The sequence below is a fragment of the Quercus suber genome, unplaced genomic scaffold (assembly GCF_002906115.3).
Source record: "Quercus suber isolate HL8 unplaced genomic scaffold, Cork oak 2.0 scaffold_167, whole genome shotgun sequence".
Taxonomy (NCBI): Eukaryota; Viridiplantae; Streptophyta; class Magnoliopsida; order Fagales; family Fagaceae; genus Quercus; species Quercus suber.
In genome coordinates this window covers 322,286-342,515 of record NW_027071804.1, presented here as the reverse complement: position 1 = coordinate 342,515, position 20,230 = coordinate 322,286, and the positions used below count along the sequence as shown (strand labels likewise).

The window sequence follows — 20,230 nt, the reverse complement described above, 5'->3', positions numbered from 1 at the left end:
GAAAATGTTGACTGTATATTGCGCAAGTAAAATCACAATTACAATAGGCTGCAAATATTCATAGTACAGCTAAGCTAACAAATATTTAAATACAACACGTGCTAATCGTGTGAGGAAAGCAAGCTAAAGTTAATTTCCTATTCTTCGGTCCTTTTAAATACGACAGCGTTTATATACCACTGATGCTCTTGTCCTCAACGTTATGCCGCATATCACAATTTACAAGGAAATAAATCACTATTTCAAAATTTGAAATATACAAATAGTCAAATAGTGTATAGTGTTGTTCAAGAAACATGGAGACATAATGGAATGAAATAGAAAAATTTTAATGGAACTCTTTCCCTCCTCTCTCTTTGGGTGACAAGAATTGCAAAAGATGGTGTAAATGTTTAGCTTTATTGTATAAAATTACAACTTTTGTGGTAATTTTGTTAGCTATCAAATGGAAAATTGAAGCGGAGTGTAACTTCACAAATCAATTCATTATATTGAAATACTATTTAATCATATTGATATTTTGCCACAAGCCAATAGATTGATAAATAAGGTTCAGCAAGTTGTTGCGTAAGATGATTGGCAAATGGCAACTTGTAGTGGTATAAATCCTAGCTACGAACCCCCTGAGGCCGATTTGTGCATTACAAAATCATGGCAAAGAGATCAAGTCATGGGAATAATATTTATGGTTCAAATGAAAAAAAAAAAAAAAAAAATTGTCAAACCCACATGGGCATTTTGTCCCAAAAAAAAAAAAAAAAAAAAGGGAAGAAGAAGAAACTAAAACCTCCCTTCTAGCTAATATAATACTTAAAACCAACACTTAATGTAAACTGCCTCTCCTAGCACAAAAAACATCTAGCTAATATCAATTGATATGTAGGGATCAAAATTAATACTTAAATACAATTTTTTAGATGTTGTACCTTCTCTATTTAAATTCAACTATGTGACTCTATTGATTAATGTAGCTCAAATGTGCTATCTTCCTTTGATGACAATTAAATTCAATTATGTTATTTAATGCAGCCATATTATTGAATTTAATTGAGGAACCTAAAATACATCACAACCTAGACCCCCAAACCCTGAATGCCATTGGGTATTCTTTACCTTTTATGTCACACACAGTGACATGAATTCCATTATCCACAACTTCATTCTTGTTTATCAATGGCAAGAGAAAGTTTTCCACGTCTAGTTTGTTCAAGGAGAACTTGCTTTGGTCACCCCTTACATCGCTGGATATCAACAACTTCTCAAAGGACTAAAGCACGCTCTTATGAGGCCGTTGACGTTGAGGTGTGGGAATGGTGGAAAATCCGAGGGCTTGTAAGCATAGGCTTTCATGGACAGGCTTACTAACTTTGGTTTTCCTAGAAAACATTAAATGGGTTATGGCATGCTATATTTGCTACATGTTGCTTATGCCTAATTCTTTGAGTTTTGATTTTATGCAAAGCTATGGCAAATTTCTCATCCAGCTTGGAATGCTCTATGTGAAGAAGAATCATGGCGGCTTTGTCTCCCTCATTGAATTTTTCAAGGAAGTCATTGCCATTAACATATTCACTCAACCTTCTTTTCCCCATAATTTATTTTGAAGTATGGAAGTTTATGTGAGGGAAGGAGTAATAGTTTAGTAATGGGATGTAATAATTTGAAGCATAACAGTGGTAGCACATAATCCCTAAATGGCTTGGCTCACTCATTCTCTTAGGGTAATGAAAAAGGGTTCCTCAAACTTTTATTCAAAAATCAAAATAATTTAAAATAACAAATTTAAACCAAATATATTTTTTTAACCATTAAGTAAGACCTTGCATTGGATTTACTTGGACTGAAATTTTTGCCAACTCAAAGCTAATCCAACCCAAGTTTCTAAAATAAAAAGCCCAACCCACCCCTTCAACCCATAAAAAACCAACCTTGGGCGTTGGTTTATATTGGGTTGGATCGGCTTCATTGAATTGGTGGATTTAATCTACACACATCAAAGAAAAATGAACAGAAGAAGTACAAAACTCACCGGAACAATAGAAAATAATTAATAGGGATGTTAGTAGTTTGCACAAGCTAAATTATATACAACACAGAGAAGAGGAGCAATTCCACCATTAAACTAGTAACAATCTTCGAACAACTTGCCACTAAGGCATCTTGGAGTTCAAACTTTTAAATTTATTACAACAATTTAGAAAGAAAGTCTTGACTACTAATTTATTGAACAATAAACAAAATATTCAAATGACACTTAGAATTGGAGTTCCAAAACAAACAGGATCCTTTCGAAGCAAACTAGGCAAACTCATAATCTTCAACATGATTCTGCCACTAGTAAAAAAAAAAAAAAAAAAAAAATAGAAATATGGTAAATTTTGTCAAGGTTCTTCTCATAAAAATTTAAGCTATTACAAAGTGCACTAACAATGTATATATCTAGCATTTCACAGACATACATAAACTTGTTAGTGAAAAGCAATTTTGTTTTGTTTTGGGGTATTTAGATGAAGGATAAAAATGAATGCAAGAACCATTCATGAAAAAGGATAAAAAGAAGAATAAAAATAGAGAGAATTGAGAAACATTCCCGAATTACAAGCAGATGTAGATCTTTGGGATGCACAGCAACACTAAATGACAAAGAGTAACTTATGAATTGTGACTAAGTGTGCGTTTGGCTCCAAATTAAAAAAGCCAGCTTATTTTACTATTCAGATTATTTTTATTACTATTCATGAGTCTTATTGTACTTTTTGGTATTATTCATAGGTCCCACTGTATTATTTCGGCAAAAAGTTTCCAATTTTAACAAAATAAGTAGATCCCAAATAAATCCTAAAAGTACGATGACAAATTCAAATAGATATTTCCAGTTTAGGTAACACAAAGTATCAAGTTGTAGTTCCAATCACATATAAAAAGATACAAACAAAATAGTTCAACATGTATTAGTTGGAAATTATGACTTGGATCACTCATATATCTTCATGAGCTTATAACAACCTAACAACGAGGAATGCAGTAAAAATATAGTTTAAAGCAAGAGATTTGCTACCCAAAAGAAGAATTGCTAAAACAGAGAAAAATTAGAAATCTCATTAAGAATTTATATGTAAGTCAAGGATTTTTAACTAGGACTCAAGAACCATAGCTTAATGGCCAAGATGCATCAATAAAGGGAAAATAATTAAATTGCGATTATACTTATTAGAAAATAAATAAACCTTAATCACATCTCATTCATATAGGAGTTGCGAACTTAAGAGCATAGGGTCCAAAACAGAAATTGATAACTTTTTTTTCTTAAATTGATACAGCCATTTTTTCATGCATGATGCATGGGTATAGAAATGGAGAGAGATTGTGCGTCTTTTGGCTATTAGTTTGTGCATCTCTTGGGTACTATGGTTAAGAGTCGATGCAAAAAGAAAGTACGACCTAACTCCTATGAGCATCTTCCCAGAAACAAGGCACTAGTCCCCTTCCCTTACATGATCTCCTAAATGGGAGGGAACACCTACATAAAGTCAAGAAAATATGCTACTTCTCAAATGGATAGCAGTATGTACAAACAAGTACAAGGGGCATCAATGAAAAGACATAGGGAGCATGTGCCAAGCTAAAAAGCAATTATAGAAGACATGCTACCTTAAATTAGACTATAAATCTATGACCTTAGTGTGGCAGACTAACAATGTGAGCACTTAAGAGTTAAAACATCCTATTATCGACGACAAAAAAATAAAAATAAAATAATAAAAAGAACCTATTATTAATCAATGTATTTCATGATGACTAATTCTCAAATTATATAAGGAGCAAAGTATGTAGTTAGAAGTTTGAAACACAAAGATTTATACATAAACAAATCACAAACTAACATTTGGCTTTCTAAAATGAACCAATACATGGTCCAAACCACAAATAAGACATCATAACCAAACCAAATCTAAGAAACCTATTTACGTAAAATTGAAAATGACTTGCAAGCTTAGGATAATCGACATGCATGGAAGACACATAATGAAACATCAAGCAAAAGTCTTGTGGTTACATAAGTCAAACATCTTGTATCTTCCAATCACACAACGTCCATAGAGGACTTTCCTTGAACATATGGTGGGCTTGACATACCCACAGAGAGAATACACCCAAATACATATGTATAAACAGTATTTTGAGTTAGGCCCAAAAACTCATTTTATGTATTGCGAGGAAATTTTTTATTTTATTTTATTTTATTTTTCTATGCCAAGATGGTAGATAAACCAAATTCCAAGTAATCAAGCAATAGCAAGCATGATTCTGCCATGGGTAGAAAAAACAGACATACGATTAATTACAATTAATTGTTAGAACAGCTTACTTATTTATCATGTCAGAAACCATTAATTCAAAGAAATAACTTAAATGATAAAATGAATGCAACCATTCATTTAAAGATTAAAAGTGGAAGAGAAATTAGATAGAACTGAGAAGCTACCTTTGTTAAACATTTTGAATTACTTCAAGATGTAGATCGCTGTTATGTGCTGAACCTTTGGAAAATCCACTTCAATGCAATTTTGAAGTTCCATTGAGACAGATTGCAAAGATAGTTGTTGGAGATTTTGAAGGTATTCAGTGCCCTTGGGCACAGTCTTTAACTCCATGCAGCTGCGAATATATAGGGATTTTAGGTTTGGCATCACCCCCTTTTCTATTATTATCTCATTCAATTGGGGGAAATTACAAATAATCAAGCTTGTAAGCTTAAGAAAGCCTGCATTGAAAAATAGTTGTTTTCCAACATAGGCATTAGAAAGTTCAAGACGTCCCAAATGGGGCAAGGCAGCAATATGAAGGAGTAAATCTTCTTCCAGTCTCGACCAATACAGAGACAAAGATGTGAGGCTTTGAAGTGAATGAAACCACTGTGGCACCTTTTCTAGTTTTCCAACCAAAACAAGCCTTTGAAGGTTGGTAGGAGGAGATGAAAGTGCATCCATACGGAGGGTTTCCTCCGCATTTGTAACCATGATACGCAAGTAGCGCATAAGCTTCATGTTATGAATTGAATCACATAAGTCCATCTCATCTGCTGCTTTCACATTAGTAAGACCGATCGTGGTAAGTTGAGTCATGTTCCGAATCTGTTTCAACAAGTCACCTTTTATTTCTAAATATGTCACAACTTGCAAATTTTTTAATCTACAGATATTTGATGGTGTTTGCGGCCCAGTAACAAATTTGAAATCATTCCAATTTCCATTGTATTGGTGTAGAATTAGATGCCGCAAGTTTTGCAACTCTCCTATTTCACAAGGAAGGATCTCTACTTTTGTGTCTCGGATGTCCAAGGTTTGAAGGTTTCGAAGCTGCCCTACAGATTTTGGAAGCTCCTTAACTAAAGTTCCCCTTAAATTCAAATATCTTAAGTTAAATAATTTGAATAGTTCATCAGGCAAGTCATCAATGGGGGCATCTTCCAAATCTAGGACCCTTAACATTTTACTTCCAAAAGGCAATGTTTTCAACGTCTTGTAAAAAACAAGAAAAGAACGGAGCTTTGACATACTCGTAAATGATTTGACTTCTCCATTAGTTTTGTGAATTGAAATGCGGCGTGCTTCGCATTCTGTCATTTCTTCTCTTCCAACAAGTACAACACCAAACTTCTCTCTCTCTGATATTGATAGAGCAAGCTCCCACAGAATATCATGCATTTTACATCTCTTTGGCCTTCCAAATGCACTCCTTTCTACAACTTGAAGCATGCTTCGAAAAATGAGTTCTAATAGGTAGCTCTCTGCTACTTCCTCTGGATTGGACCTTTTATCTTGCTCTATAAATCCTTCTGCCATCCATAGCTTTATGAGCCTCTTTCTTCGAATCTCATGATCTTCTGGGAAAAGACAGCAATATAGGAAACAATGCTTCAATTGATATGGTAAATCGTTGAAACTAAGCAACAAAATGCTCTTCACTGCTTCTAGCTTAGGATTTTTACTTAGACTCCAATTCAAGCTGTTGTAAATTTCGTTCCACTCAGACATATTCTTGGAGTACATAAGACTGCCCAAAGCCGCAATTGCAAGAGGTAGGCCTTCGCATTTTCGCACAAGTTCTTTAGCAAAAGATTTAAGCTCCAGTGGACAACTTCCATTGGTACAATTTATGAATGCTTTCTTGCAAAAGAGCTGCCATGCCTCTTCGTTTTGCAGCAACTGAATATGATGAATATGATGTTTACCTCCCAAATGATAGCAAGCTACATCTTCTTTTCGAGTTGTAAGGATGATTCTACTCCCAATACAACTATCTTGAAATGATACCTTGATTTGATCCAAGAGGTTTGTGTCCCAAACATCATCTAGGACAAGTAGATACCTTTTCTTCTCTAAATAATTCACCAGTGTATTTACTAACAGTCTGTAGTTCATGGAATTCAAGTCTGCTGGATTTGTTTCCTTCCTTGACTTGTGGAATTCCATAATCAAGCTCCTCAATACGTCTTCTAATTCATATGCTTGGGAAATTGTGATCCATGCACAGCAGTCAAAATGTTTCTTTACATCATCATTATTGTAGGTGTTGGCAGCTAGTGTGGTATTGCCTGAACCTCCCATCCCAACTATCGAAATGACAGTCAGATGTGGTTCTCCATCCATCAACCAACCCATTATCAATTGCCTTTTCTTTTCAACCCTTACAAGTTCGTCTTCTTCAAAAAAAAGAGATGATTCAGCATGACGCACCACCCATTTCTGATTATCTTTAGAACTAGTTCCCTCTATATGATCAATACCATATCTTTGCTTCCTCTCTGGTATGGTGCCCTTTATTTTCTCGTTAATTTTTTGTATCTTGGTGGCGGTTTGACGTCTCACCCAGAGATTTTTTGGAAAGTTAATGGTGTGGTGAAGGTTCCAAGAAGATTGACCGCAAATTTGTTGGTGATTCATGTGATACATGTACTCATCAATAATGTCTTCAACATCATACGCCCAGTCCCTCACATTTGCCACCCAAGTTTTCTCTCCTTCCCTCCCTACTTCCTTTCTATCAGCATCTACTAAGAATGATCGCATGCTTATTAACTCATCTTTGATATCTTCAATTGCATCACGAGCCCCCCATAACAAAGATGCTCCATTTGAAAGGATTGAAATGATATTTTCAATCAAGAGTTCCACTACAGCCTGATCCATTTTTAACTTCACAGTTCAAACTCCCTTCTAGCTTTAGTCACCAAGTTTTTATGCTCCCTTTCTTCCAATTATATTACATCCAAAGAGAAAGAGACTACCATGCTTTGACTTGTTGCTTGCCGGTCCTAGGAGACCTACACAAAAAATAAAATAAAATAAAATAGAGGTGAGAAGCATAATGCATGAAAGTATTCTAATTCTCAAAAAGTGTACCAGTACGTCAGTTAAGTTGAAGAATGATTTTTTTGGGGGGGATAAGTGTTGTAGATAAAGTGATTTTTTGTATTTATTTAAATTAAACAATGATCGTTGTACTTGTCTAAATTAAACAGTGAGAAATATTTCTATTTGTTGCTGGCAACATTTTCATTTTTTTTTTTAAGGAACTTGCAATATATTTTTTTTAAACAAAACATTTCAATAATTAAAATATCATCGTTTCCACATGGTTAGTCTTTATATTAGATTTGTTTTTTATTGCATAATAATGTTAAGGAAAGGTGAGGTACCAATAAATGTTTATAAAGATTTAAGGAGTAAAATTCTCAAGAAAAAAAAAAAAGATTTAAGGACTAAAATGAAATAACGATAATGTGGGGCCTGTTAGTTCAAAAGATACAGGAATCCTCAGAAGTGAGTTCGGGGCCCAACGGCCCAATCCGAGGACGCTTAGTTATTCGAGGATAGCTTAAAAAATTTTATTATTATTAAATGGATAATATAGGAGAAAGGAGTGGATATTGTATATAGCGGCATAACGCACGTCCGAGGACACCAAAGTCCGAGGTGAATGTAACTTTCATTTTATTCAGGAGACTCCGCCAAGTTGTATCTGAACTGGAAATTAGGTATAAACCTAAGGAGGAGTCGGGGAAGGTAGCAAATATCTTCCAAGGCCATCACCTCCACATTAAATGCTCTCCAGCTAACCCTCTGGCCGCATTAATGTGGAGGTGATACCTAAACAGTGACTAAGTAAAAAAAAAAAAAAATAGAAATATGGTAAATTTTGTCAAGGTTCTTCTCATAAAAATTTAAGCTATTACAAAGTGCACTAACAATGTATATATCTAGCATTTCACAGACATACATAAACTTGTTAGTGAAAAGCAATTTTGTTTTGTTTTGGGGTATTTAGATGAAGGATAAAAATGAATGCAAGAACCATTCATGAAAAAGGATAAAAAGAAGAATAAAAATAGAGAGAATTGAGAAACATTCCCGAATTACAAGCAGATGTAGATCTTTGGGATGCACAGCAACACTAAATGACAAAGAGTAACTTATGAATTGTGACTAAGTGTGCGTTTGGCTCCAAATTAAAAAAGCCAGCTTATTTTACTATTCAGATTATTTTTATTACTATTCATGAGTCTTATTGTACTTTTTGGTATTATTCATAGGTCCCACTGTATTATTTCGGCAAAAAGTTTCCAATTTTAACAAAATAAGTAGATCCCAAATAAATCCTAAAAGTACGATGACAAATTCAAATAGATATTTCCAGTTTAGGTAACACAAAGTATCAAGTTGTAGTTCCAATCACATATAAAAAGATACAAACAAAATAGTTCAACATGTATTAGTTGGAAATTATGACTTGGATCACTCATATATCTTCATGAGCTTATAACAACCTAACAACGAGGAATGCAGTAAAAATATAGTTTAAAGCAAGAGATTTGCTACCCAAAAGAAGAATTGCTAAAACAGAGAAAAATTAGAAATCTCATTAAGAATTTATATGTAAGTCAAGGATTTTTAACTAGGACTCAAGAACCATAGCTTAATGGCCAAGATGCATCAATAAAGGGAAAATAATTAAATTGCGATTATACTTATTAGAAAATAAATAAACCTTAATCACATCTCATTCATATAGGAGTTGCGAACTTAAGAGCATAGGGTCCAAAACAGAAATTGATAACTTTTTTTTCTTAAATTGATACAGCCATTTTTTCATGCATGATGCATGGGTATAGAAATGGAGAGAGATTGTGCGTCTTTTGGCTATTAGTTTGTGCATCTCTTGGGTACTATGGTTAAGAGTCGATGCAAAAAGAAAGTACGACCTAACTCCTATGAGCATCTTCCCAGAAACAAGGCACTAGTCCCCTTCCCTTACATGATCTCCTAAATGGGAGGGAACACCTACATAAAGTCAAGAAAATATGCTACTTCTCAAATGGATAGCAGTATGTACAAACAAGTACAAGGGGCATCAATGAAAAGACATAGGGAGCATGTGCCAAGCTAAAAAGCAATTATAGAAGACATGCTACCTTAAATTAGACTATAAATCTATGACCTTAGTGTGGCAGACTAACAATGTGAGCACTTAAGAGTTAAAACATCCTATTATCGACGACAAAAAAATAAAAATAAAATAATAAAAAGAACCTATTATTAATCAATGTATTTCATGATGACTAATTCTCAAATTATATAAGGAGCAAAGTATGTAGTTAGAAGTTTGAAACACAAAGATTTATACATAAACAAATCACAAACTAACATTTGGCTTTCTAAAATGAACCAATACATGGTCCAAACCACAAATAAGACATCATAACCAAACCAAATCTAAGAAACCTATTTACGTAAAATTGAAAATGACTTGCAAGCTTAGGATAATCGACATGCATGGAAGACACATAATGAAACATCAAGCAAAAGTCTTGTGGTTACATAAGTCAAACATCTTGTATCTTCCAATCACACAACGTCCATAGAGGACTTTCCTTGAACATATGGTGGGCTTGACATACCCACAGAGAGAATACACCCAAATACATATGTATAAACAGTATTTTGAGTTAGGCCCAAAAACTCATTTTATGTATTGCGAGGAAATTTTTTATTTTATTTTATTTTATTTTTCTATGCCAAGATGGTAGATAAACCAAATTCCAAGTAATCAAGCAATAGCAAGCATGATTCTGCCATGGGTAGAAAAAACAGACATACGATTAATTACAATTAATTGTTAGAACAGCTTACTTATTTATCATGTCAGAAACCATTAATTCAAAGAAATAACTTAAATGATAAAATGAATGCAACCATTCATTTAAAGATTAAAAGTGGAAGAGAAATTAGATAGAACTGAGAAGCTACCTTTGTTAAACATTTTGAATTACTTCAAGATGTAGATCGCTGTTATGTGCTGAACCTTTGGAAAATCCACTTCAATGCAATTTTGAAGTTCCATTGAGACAGATTGCAAAGATAGTTGTTGGAGATTTTGAAGGTATTCAGTGCCCTTGGGCACAGTCTTTAACTCCATGCAGCTGCGAATATATAGGGATTTTAGGTTTGGCATCACCCCCTTTTCTATTATTATCTCATTCAATTGGGGGAAATTACAAATAATCAAGCTTGTAAGCTTAAGAAAGCCTGCATTGAAAAATAGTTGTTTTCCAACATAGGCATTAGAAAGTTCAAGACGTCCCAAATGGGGCAAGGCAGCAATATGAAGGAGTAAATCTTCTTCCAGTCTCGACCAATACAGAGACAAAGATGTGAGGCTTTGAAGTGAATGAAACCACTGTGGCACCTTTTCTAGTTTTCCAACCAAAACAAGCCTTTGAAGGTTGGTAGGAGGAGATGAAAGTGCATCCATACGGAGGGTTTCCTCCGCATTTGTAACCATGATACGCAAGTAGCGCATAAGCTTCATGTTATGAATTGAATCACATAAGTCCATCTCATCTGCTGCTTTCACATTAGTAAGACCGATCGTGGTAAGTTGAGTCATGTTCCGAATCTGTTTCAACAAGTCACCTTTTATTTCTAAATATGTCACAACTTGCAAATTTTTTAATCTACAGATATTTGATGGTGTTTGCGGCCCAGTAACAAATTTGAAATCATTCCAATTTCCATTGTATTGGTGTAGAATTAGATGCCGCAAGTTTTGCAACTCTCCTATTTCACAAGGAAGGATCTCTACTTTTGTGTCTCGGATGTCCAAGGTTTGAAGGTTTCGAAGCTGCCCTACAGATTTTGGAAGCTCCTTAACTAAAGTTCCCCTTAAATTCAAATATCTTAAGTTAAATAATTTGAATAGTTCATCAGGCAAGTCATCAATGGGGGCATCTTCCAAATCTAGGACCCTTAACATTTTACTTCCAAAAGGCAATGTTTTCAACGTCTTGTAAAAAACAAGAAAAGAACGGAGCTTTGACATACTCGTAAATGATTTGACTTCTCCATTAGTTTTGTGAATTGAAATGCGGCGTGCTTCGCATTCTGTCATTTCTTCTCTTCCAACAAGTACAACACCAAACTTCTCTCTCTCTGATATTGATAGAGCAAGCTCCCACAGAATATCATGCATTTTACATCTCTTTGGCCTTCCAAATGCACTCCTTTCTACAACTTGAAGCATGCTTCGAAAAATGAGTTCTAATAGGTAGCTCTCTGCTACTTCCTCTGGATTGGACCTTTTATCTTGCTCTATAAATCCTTCTGCCATCCATAGCTTTATGAGCCTCTTTCTTCGAATCTCATGATCTTCTGGGAAAAGACAGCAATATAGGAAACAATGCTTCAATTGATATGGTAAATCGTTGAAACTAAGCAACAAAATGCTCTTCACTGCTTCTAGCTTAGGATTTTTACTTAGACTCCAATTCAAGCTGTTGTAAATTTCGTTCCACTCAGACATATTCTTGGAGTACATAAGACTGCCCAAAGCCGCAATTGCAAGAGGTAGGCCTTCGCATTTTCGCACAAGTTCTTTAGCAAAAGATTTAAGCTCCAGTGGACAACTTCCATTGGTACAATTTATGAATGCTTTCTTGCAAAAGAGCTGCCATGCCTCTTCGTTTTGCAGCAACTGAATATGATGAATATGATGTTTACCTCCCAAATGATAGCAAGCTACATCTTCTTTTCGAGTTGTAAGGATGATTCTACTCCCAATACAACTATCTTGAAATGATACCTTGATTTGATCCAAGAGGTTTGTGTCCCAAACATCATCTAGGACAAGTAGATACCTTTTCTTCTCTAAATAATTCACCAGTGTATTTACTAACAGTCTGTAGTTCATGGAATTCAAGTCTGCTGGATTTGTTTCCTTCCTTGACTTGTGGAATTCCATAATCAAGCTCCTCAATACGTCTTCTAATTCATATGCTTGGGAAATTGTGATCCATGCACAGCAGTCAAAATGTTTCTTTACATCATCATTATTGTAGGTGTTGGCAGCTAGTGTGGTATTGCCTGAACCTCCCATCCCAACTATCGAAATGACAGTCAGATGTGGTTCTCCATCCATCAACCAACCCATTATCAATTGCCTTTTCTTTTCAACCCTTACAAGTTCGTCTTCTTCAAAAAAAAGAGATGATTCAGCATGACGCACCACCCATTTCTGATTATCTTTAGAACTAGTTCCCTCTATATGATCAATACCATATCTTTGCTTCCTCTCTGGTATGGTGCCCTTTATTTTCTCGTTAATTTTTTGTATCTTGGTGGCGGTTTGACGTCTCACCCAGAGATTTTTTGGAAAGTTAATGGTGTGGTGAAGGTTCCAAGAAGATTGACCGCAAATTTGTTGGTGATTCATGTGATACATGTACTCATCAATAATGTCTTCAACATCATACGCCCAGTCCCTCACATTTGCCACCCAAGTTTTCTCTCCTTCCCTCCCTACTTCCTTTCTATCAGCATCTACTAAGAATGATCGCATGCTTATTAACTCATCTTTGATATCTTCAATTGCATCACGAGCCCCCCATAACAAAGATGCTCCATTTGAAAGGATTGAAATGATATTTTCAATCAAGAGTTCCACTACAGCCTGATCCATTTTTAACTTCACAGTTCAAACTCCCTTCTAGCTTTAGTCACCAAGTTTTTATGCTCCCTTTCTTCCAATTATATTACATCCAAAGAGAAAGAGACTACCATGCTTTGACTTGTTGCTTGCCGGTCCTAGGAGACCTACACAAAAAATAAAATAAAATAAAATAGAGGTGAGAAGCATAATGCATGAAAGTATTCTAATTCTCAAAAAGTGTACCAGTACGTCAGTTAAGTTGAAGAATGATTTTTTTGGGGGGGATAAGTGTTGTAGATAAAGTGATTTTTTGTATTTATTTAAATTAAACAATGATCGTTGTACTTGTCTAAATTAAACAGTGAGAAATATTTCTATTTGTTGCTGGCAACATTTTCATTTTTTTTTTTAAGGAACTTGCAATATATTTTTTTTAAACAAAACATTTCAATAATTAAAATATCATCGTTTCCACATGGTTAGTCTTTATATTAGATTTGTTTTTTATTGCATAATAATGTTAAGGAAAGGTGAGGTACCAATAAATGTTTATAAAGATTTAAGGAGTAAAATTCTCAAGAAAAAAAAAAAAGATTTAAGGACTAAAATGAAATAACGATAATGTGGGGCCTGTTAGTTCAAAAGATACAGGAATCCTCAGAAGTGAGTTCGGGGCCCAACGGCCCAATCCGAGGACGCTTAGTTATTCGAGGATAGCTTAAAAAATTTTATTATTATTAAATGGATAATATAGGAGAAAGGAGTGGATATTGTATATAGCGGCATAACGCACGTCCGAGGACACCAAAGTCCGAGGTGAATGTAACTTTCATTTTATTCAGGAGACTCCGCCAAGTTGTATCTGAACTGGAAATTAGGTATAAACCTAAGGAGGAGTCGGGGAAGGTAGCAAATATCTTCCAAGGCCATCACCTCCACATTAAATGCTCTCCAGCTAACCCTCTGGCCACATTAATGTGGAGGTGATACCTAAACAGTGACCAAGCAGCTTTATGGCCACTAAGCAAAAGTTCCGGTAGGTGCTGGATGGGACAGAAAGAAGCTCCCAAGATAAGAACTACACGTGTACAATGGAAGTGAAGGAGAGAACGGAGTATATAACATAGAAACGAATGAGATAAGAAGGAGGAGATTCCATAAAAAAAAAAAAGAGAAAAGAGAGACGGACTGAAACATAGCCGAAGAGAGTTTTTCTCATTGAATCAAACTAAAATATCCCTTATTACTTGATGAGTATAACCTTTCCTGTCAAACGGTACTAGTTCTTGTACCCATGCTCTAAAAATTTATTGTTTGGGCTTGTTGGGCTGAAAACCCATTCATACTCTGGGTCCAATCCAAATTGAGTCCCTACAATTGGCGCCGTCTATGGGAAGAACTTGATCTGTTGAGAAGGAAAGGCAGGTGTGATACTCACAATGGAAGAGGGAGCACCGCAGCAACCATTGACGGGCCCGCAACAGGTGGATGCTAATCAGCACCAGGCAGAGTCTAGGGGCTCTCAGCACAGTAATCCGTTGGTAGACCACGAACACGGGGGGGATCATGAGGGGAGTACCCGAACAACCTATACAGATAGAAGCCGCTCTCGGGGGAAAGGCCATGCTTCCCCTGTAAAGAGCGGAGGAAATTTGCAGCGTGAGATTAACAAGTTGAAGAAGGAATTGCGATATGAGCGACGAAGGCGTAAGGCTCATAACTCTAGGCACTCCTCTGAGGAGTCGGATGACACCAGTTACAAGCGAAGGTCGAGAACTCCACCCGGCGAATCTTTTTCGTGTGAGGAGGAGTACCACCGCGGGCGAAGAAATAAGAGTCCGACTCGCCAGGGTCAGGGGAATGATGCCTTGAACAAGGCTTTGAATCAGGTCTCTAAGTTGCCCTTCACGCGACATATTAAGGACGCTAGTCTTCCTCGGCGATTCCACCAGCCTGTGTTCACCATTTATAATGGTCGAACAGACCCAGTGGAACATGTTAGCCACTACAGCCAGAGAATGGCTATTCATGCCAGGGATGAGGCCTTAATGTGCAAGGTTTTCCCGTCTAGCCTGGGCCCAGTGGCAATGAGATGGTTTAATGGCTTGAGAACTAATACTATTGACTCTTTTGAGAAGCTCACCCAGGCCTTTGGTGCCCGTTTTATTACATGTAGAAGGGTTGTTCAACCCTTGGGGTCGCTACTATCCATGTCTATGCGGGAGGGGGAAACCCTAAAAGCCTACTCGAACAGATACTGGGAAATGTTCAACAAGGTAGATGGGGCTCACGATGACGTGGCTATGAACACTTTTAAGGAAGGTCTTCCAACCGAGCACGGTCTGAGGAAGTCTCTGACTGGCAAGCCTGTTACTAGTGTACGTCAGCTTATGGATTGGATAGACAAATATAGAAGAGTAGAGGAGGATCAGATGCAGGGCAGAGGAAAGTCTAAGGTAGTAACTCAGGAGAGGAGGGATTTCAGGCCGGACCGGTATAATAACAACCGGCCTCGGAGGGACTTTGGGGGGCAGTCAGGGCCTGCCAACTCCCAGGTGGTTAGCGCCGTGTTCCGAGAACCAGTGCAGCGAGTTCTGGAGAAGATAAAGGACGAGCCGTTCTTTAGGTGGCCCAATAAGATGGCGGGGGATCTTGCGAAGCGTAATCAGAACCTTTATTGCCAGTACCATCAAGACTATGGACATATCACCGAAGATTGTAACAATCTGTGGGATCATTTAGAGCAGTTGGTGCAAAAAGGGAAGTTGACTCAATTTCTGCATCACTCCGGTGGCCGAGGATAGGGGTGTGCAAAAAACCGACGAACCGAAAAAACCGCTTCAAACCGACCGAACCGATGCAAAAATTTCGGTTCGGTTTCGGTTCGGTTCGGTTTCGGTTTTATTATATAGAAAACCGAAAATTTCGGTTCGGTTTTCGGTGGCAAATTCTAATACACCGAACCAACCGAACCGAACCGAAATATATTAAATAGTAATTTGTACAAATTATTTCAACAAAGTTCCAAGTGTCCTAGCGGCAAGGACACGCGCTTGTTTTTCAGTCATCCCAGGTTCGACCCTTGGTAATAGCTTTTTTATTTTTCCTCTCTTTATTACCAAAACTACGTCGTTTTGGGGGTTTGCTTTATAACCCTATTTTCAGCACTTGTCTCTCATTTCAAGCCTTCAGCAGCCGTTCTCTTCTCCTCTTTCCCTCTCCAGTCATTCTTTTTCTCCCCATCTGTCTCTTTCTGTCATACTATCAAGCCTCCGTTTCTCTCTCTCTCTCTCCATCACACCGCCGTTTTTCTCTCTCTATCACGCTGCTTGAGTACACTTCTTTGCCGGTACGCTGCTTCATCGTTCTCTCTCTCATTTTTTTTTTTTTTTTTACAGCTAACCCTCTGGCCCATTAATGTGGAGGTGATACCTAACAGTGACTAAGCAGCTTTATGGCCACTAGAAAAGTTCCGGTAGGTGCTGGATGGGACAGAAAGAGCTCCCAAGATAAGAACTACACGTGTACAATGGAAGTGAGGAGATAACGGAGTATATAACATAGAAAGAATGAGATAAGAAGGAGGGATTCCATAAAAAAAGAAAGAGAGACGACTGAAACATAGCCGAAGAGAGTTTTTCTCATTGAATCAACCTAAAATATCCCTTTTACTTGATGAGTATAACCTTTCCTGTCAAACGGTACTAGTTCTTGTACCATGCTCTAAAAATTTATTGTTTGGGCTTGTTGGGCTGAAAACCCATTCATACTCTGGGTCCAATCCAAATTGAGTCCTACAGATAATATTTTCATTTTTTTTTTTAAGGAACTTGCAATATTTTTTTTTAAACTCAACATTTTAATAATTAAAATATCATTGTTTCCACATGGTTAGTATTTATGACACCATATGTTGTCTAATATGTGATTTGTACATTAAACAGAACACTAGAAGGATGTGATTCGTGAACTTAAAAAAAAAAAAAAAAAAAAAAAAGAAAAAAAAAGTGGAGGATGTGTACATTAGTCTTTATATTAGATTTTATTTTTATTTTTATTGCATAATAATGTTAAGGAAAGGCGAGGTACCAATAAATGTTTATAAAGATTTAAGGAGTAAGATTCTCAAAAAAAAAAAAAAAAAAAGAAGAAGAAGAAGAAGAAGAAGAAGAAGAAAGATTTTAGGGCTAAATGAAATAACGATAATTTGATAAAAGAATTAAAAAATTATATAATTTATGGACCAAAATTTTGACTTTTCTTTTTTATTTCTTTCAAAACAAAATAATTGAGTCTTTCTAAAATATCATTCTTATCTTATTACGAAATTTAAAACTTTTAAACAAATAATTACATGATAATAATTGCATTTATTCTTAGGTAAAGACAGTAAAAGACATCGATAAAATAATAAACTTTCATATATTAATCTTGTTCAGGTAACAATTAAATCACTAATAAGAGATGAAGTTTAACACATTTGTTTGATTTTCCATGTTTAAGAGATGCTTTACAATTTACATTTCAATTATCCTTGATCTATTATTTCTATATTAATAAACCATAGAGTCATGTTTCCATAAGGGACCAATTTATTTTAATTGTTTCACTTTATAGTAGAACACCCAAAGCATGACTGAGGGTTTTTATTCCTCTTTATCATTAGTTGGTCAAACAATTTGGCCTTTTTTTTTTTTTTTTTTTTTTCAAACAATAAGTTTCATTGATAATAAAAGCATTTCAATTTTCAATATAAACTAATACAGTTAGACAATAGGTGACCAATGAGAGAGAATAGAAAATACTAATACATAAAATGAAGTGATTCCACCAACTGAAAAAATAGAAAACCCTTACTTATTCCTCATGAAATACCCCCACACTTACAAATGAAATTTACTAATATAAGTACAAACTAATTGATTAAAAGCAGAACAACTAGAAATTCAAACTCCCCAAAAAAAATTAAAAAAAAAAATTAAAAATTCAAACTGAGCCAATCTCAACCTCAACCTCATGAAGTGTGGTCTCAATAATTAGTAAAGAATGAATATATGATATAGACATAAGTAGAATTGAACTACAATTTACAATATTCAAATTAATAAAATAAAAATTTCAACTCCCACCTCCAGTCCTGAGTCCACTAATCGAATTTAATTGGTACCCAAGATTTACACCATCTGATATTCAACTTGAAGGTAGATGTAGGAACCTAGGAGATACAAAAGAACAAATTATCAAATATAGAAACAAAAGCTAATTAATGCTTTTAAATATTTAAAATATGCAAAATACAGTGGTGAAATATTTTAAAGAATAGACTTACTTGAGAATTAAACTCGAATTTTTTCTTGAGAAGAATTGTAGACTTCGAGAGCTTACAAGAGGGGTTTACAATTGAAGGTGATAAAGAAATACCATAAATAGGGAGGATCGCAAACGAGAGAAATAAATTAAGTAATATAAAGATGGTTTTTCTCCACTCTGTATTTCACTTGAGAGTTGAGAATGAGTAGCATTTTCTTTCTTCTCAGCAAAACAGAGAATGAGTAACCTTTTGCTACAGACTTGAAGTTGCCATTGCTGACCAGTGAACCACTTTCTTCTTATTTACCCCAGTTCACACTTGACATTGACAAATATCTCCTATATTCCTTTTTTCGTAGGAGACTTGAAATAATATCTAAGATGATTTTTCAACAATCTTTCACGTGAGAATGAGTGGCCTTGGTTTGTTTGGATTCATCTGAAAACTGAAAATACTGTAGCAAAATAATATTTAAATGTTTAAATAGTATCGTGAGACCCATGTTTAATAAAAAAATTAATAAAAATTGAGAATTATGAGACTCGTAAACAGTATTCGGTGCACTGTTTATTAGCCGAAAGTCAAATAATGTGACTACTGTTCATTGAACAGTAGCCGCAAAACACCTGAAACTCTTGAAAAAAAAAAAAAAAAAAAAAACACACCAAACGCAAAAAGCAAACGCCACACCCAAACGCTCTCTAAGAAAAATGCAATAAGGAAAAAGACAACTTGAGCCATGCTCGTGTACCTTTGATAGCTTCGGACTGTGTTGGATGGCCCAAAGCACTTCGGTTTGTGGATTTTGGGCTCAGAATGTCTGGGCTTCTTGGATTCAATAGCCCATGTAGTCAATGTTTAAATATGAGGCTTTGAGTGGCTTTCCTCCATCGGCTTGTTTAACGTCATTGGGTTTGTAGGTACAGAACGATGTGGTGCCCGCCCATTGACGTCATTAGGCTTGGGCTTAACTCAATAAAGTCTACGCAAAAAATAAATTGCCGTTTTAATTTTCTAAGTTTATCTCAAAAAATAAATATTTCCGTTTTAATTAAAAGAAAAATGTCCTTATCTCCAACCAACTGCGGACTTCCTTGGCATATTTTTTTTTTTTTTTTTGAGGAAACTTCCTTAACATTTTGTTTCTATAAAAAAAGGCAGGAGTAAAACAAACTCAATTTAGACCAACAATTAATGAAAAAAATGAAGTTTTATTAATATGAAAAGTGTTACGTCCATAATTTCCTATAAAAAAAAAGTGTAATATCCATAATATTTTCACAACATTTTCATAACACTTTTATAAATCCATAACTTAAGTTACTTTTTTTACTACCTATAACAATTTACTACTTGAAATTTGTTGTGAAAATATTGTGTATATAACTGTAGGGTTCAATTTCTTTACGTAAACCCAAAGACAATTAATTTGTAGAGTATGGGTTGAAGAACTAGAGTTGACAAGGGATTCACAACAAAGGATTATCACTCTTTTTACTATTCATTGATCAGTTTCTATACATTCCATGCCCCGTTTCAAACCCTCTCCCTCTATTATATAGCCACTCTCACTCTCATCTCTACCGTCCACGTGTTCCCCATCCATGAACTTGCTCAAGTACCTGTCACGTCAGGCAGCTTCTTTTCATCTCTGTGTGAGTGGCGGTAGGTTATGAAGCACTGTTCAGAGGTCTTCTCCACATAAATGCGGCCAGAAAAGCTGTTGCAATGCATTGAATACGGTGGCAGCAGCCTTTCCCTCAGATATTTCCTTATCCTTATCGTTCCTGAGTATGTTTTGAGCTTATCTTGATCAGGTGGAGTCCTCGGACAATCAATCAGGCTTTTCCCCTACTCAGTTAGTCTCCGATATCATATCAAAGTAAAATATCTTCCTCGGACAGGTGATGTCCTCCTCGGACTGGAGATATC

At 35.6% G+C, this 20,230-nt stretch overlaps 2 protein-coding genes across 2 annotated transcripts; both read right to left on the bottom strand.

Annotated features, from left to right (window-relative positions):
* Positions 1-2,109: 2,109 nt before the first annotated feature.
* LOC111984239 (disease resistance protein RPM1-like) lies at positions 2,110-7,310 on the bottom strand. The gene is made up of 2 exons (XM_024015867.2): positions 4,487-7,310; positions 2,110-2,334 (listed from the first exon to the last, which is right to left on the bottom strand). The coding sequence occupies exon 1, from the start codon at positions 7,191-7,193 to the stop codon at positions 4,506-4,508; it is 2,688 nt and encodes an 895-aa protein (XP_023871635.1). The 5' UTR covers positions 7,194-7,310; the 3' UTR covers positions 2,110-2,334; positions 4,487-4,505.
* A 3,006-nt stretch (positions 7,311-10,316) lies between these two features.
* LOC112010874 (disease resistance protein RPM1-like) lies at positions 10,317-18,589 on the bottom strand. Its single transcript, XM_065770064.1, has 3 exons — positions 18,317-18,589; positions 18,117-18,202; positions 10,317-13,151 (listed from the first exon to the last, which is right to left on the bottom strand). The coding sequence occupies exon 3, from the start codon at positions 13,015-13,017 to the stop codon at positions 10,330-10,332; it is 2,688 nt and encodes an 895-aa protein (XP_065626136.1). The 5' UTR covers positions 13,018-13,151; positions 18,117-18,202; positions 18,317-18,589; the 3' UTR covers positions 10,317-10,329.
* Between the last annotated feature and the right edge of the window lie 1,641 nt (positions 18,590-20,230).

Bases quoted from the DNA above. Each gene is read 5' to 3' on its own strand.
- LOC111984239 (XM_024015867.2), bottom strand. From the start codon at position 7,193: ATGGATCAGGCTGTAGTGGAACTCTTGATTGAAAATATCATTTCAATC.
- LOC112010874 (XM_065770064.1), bottom strand. From the start codon at position 13,017: ATGGATCAGGCTGTAGTGGAACTCTTGATTGAAAATATCATTTCAATC.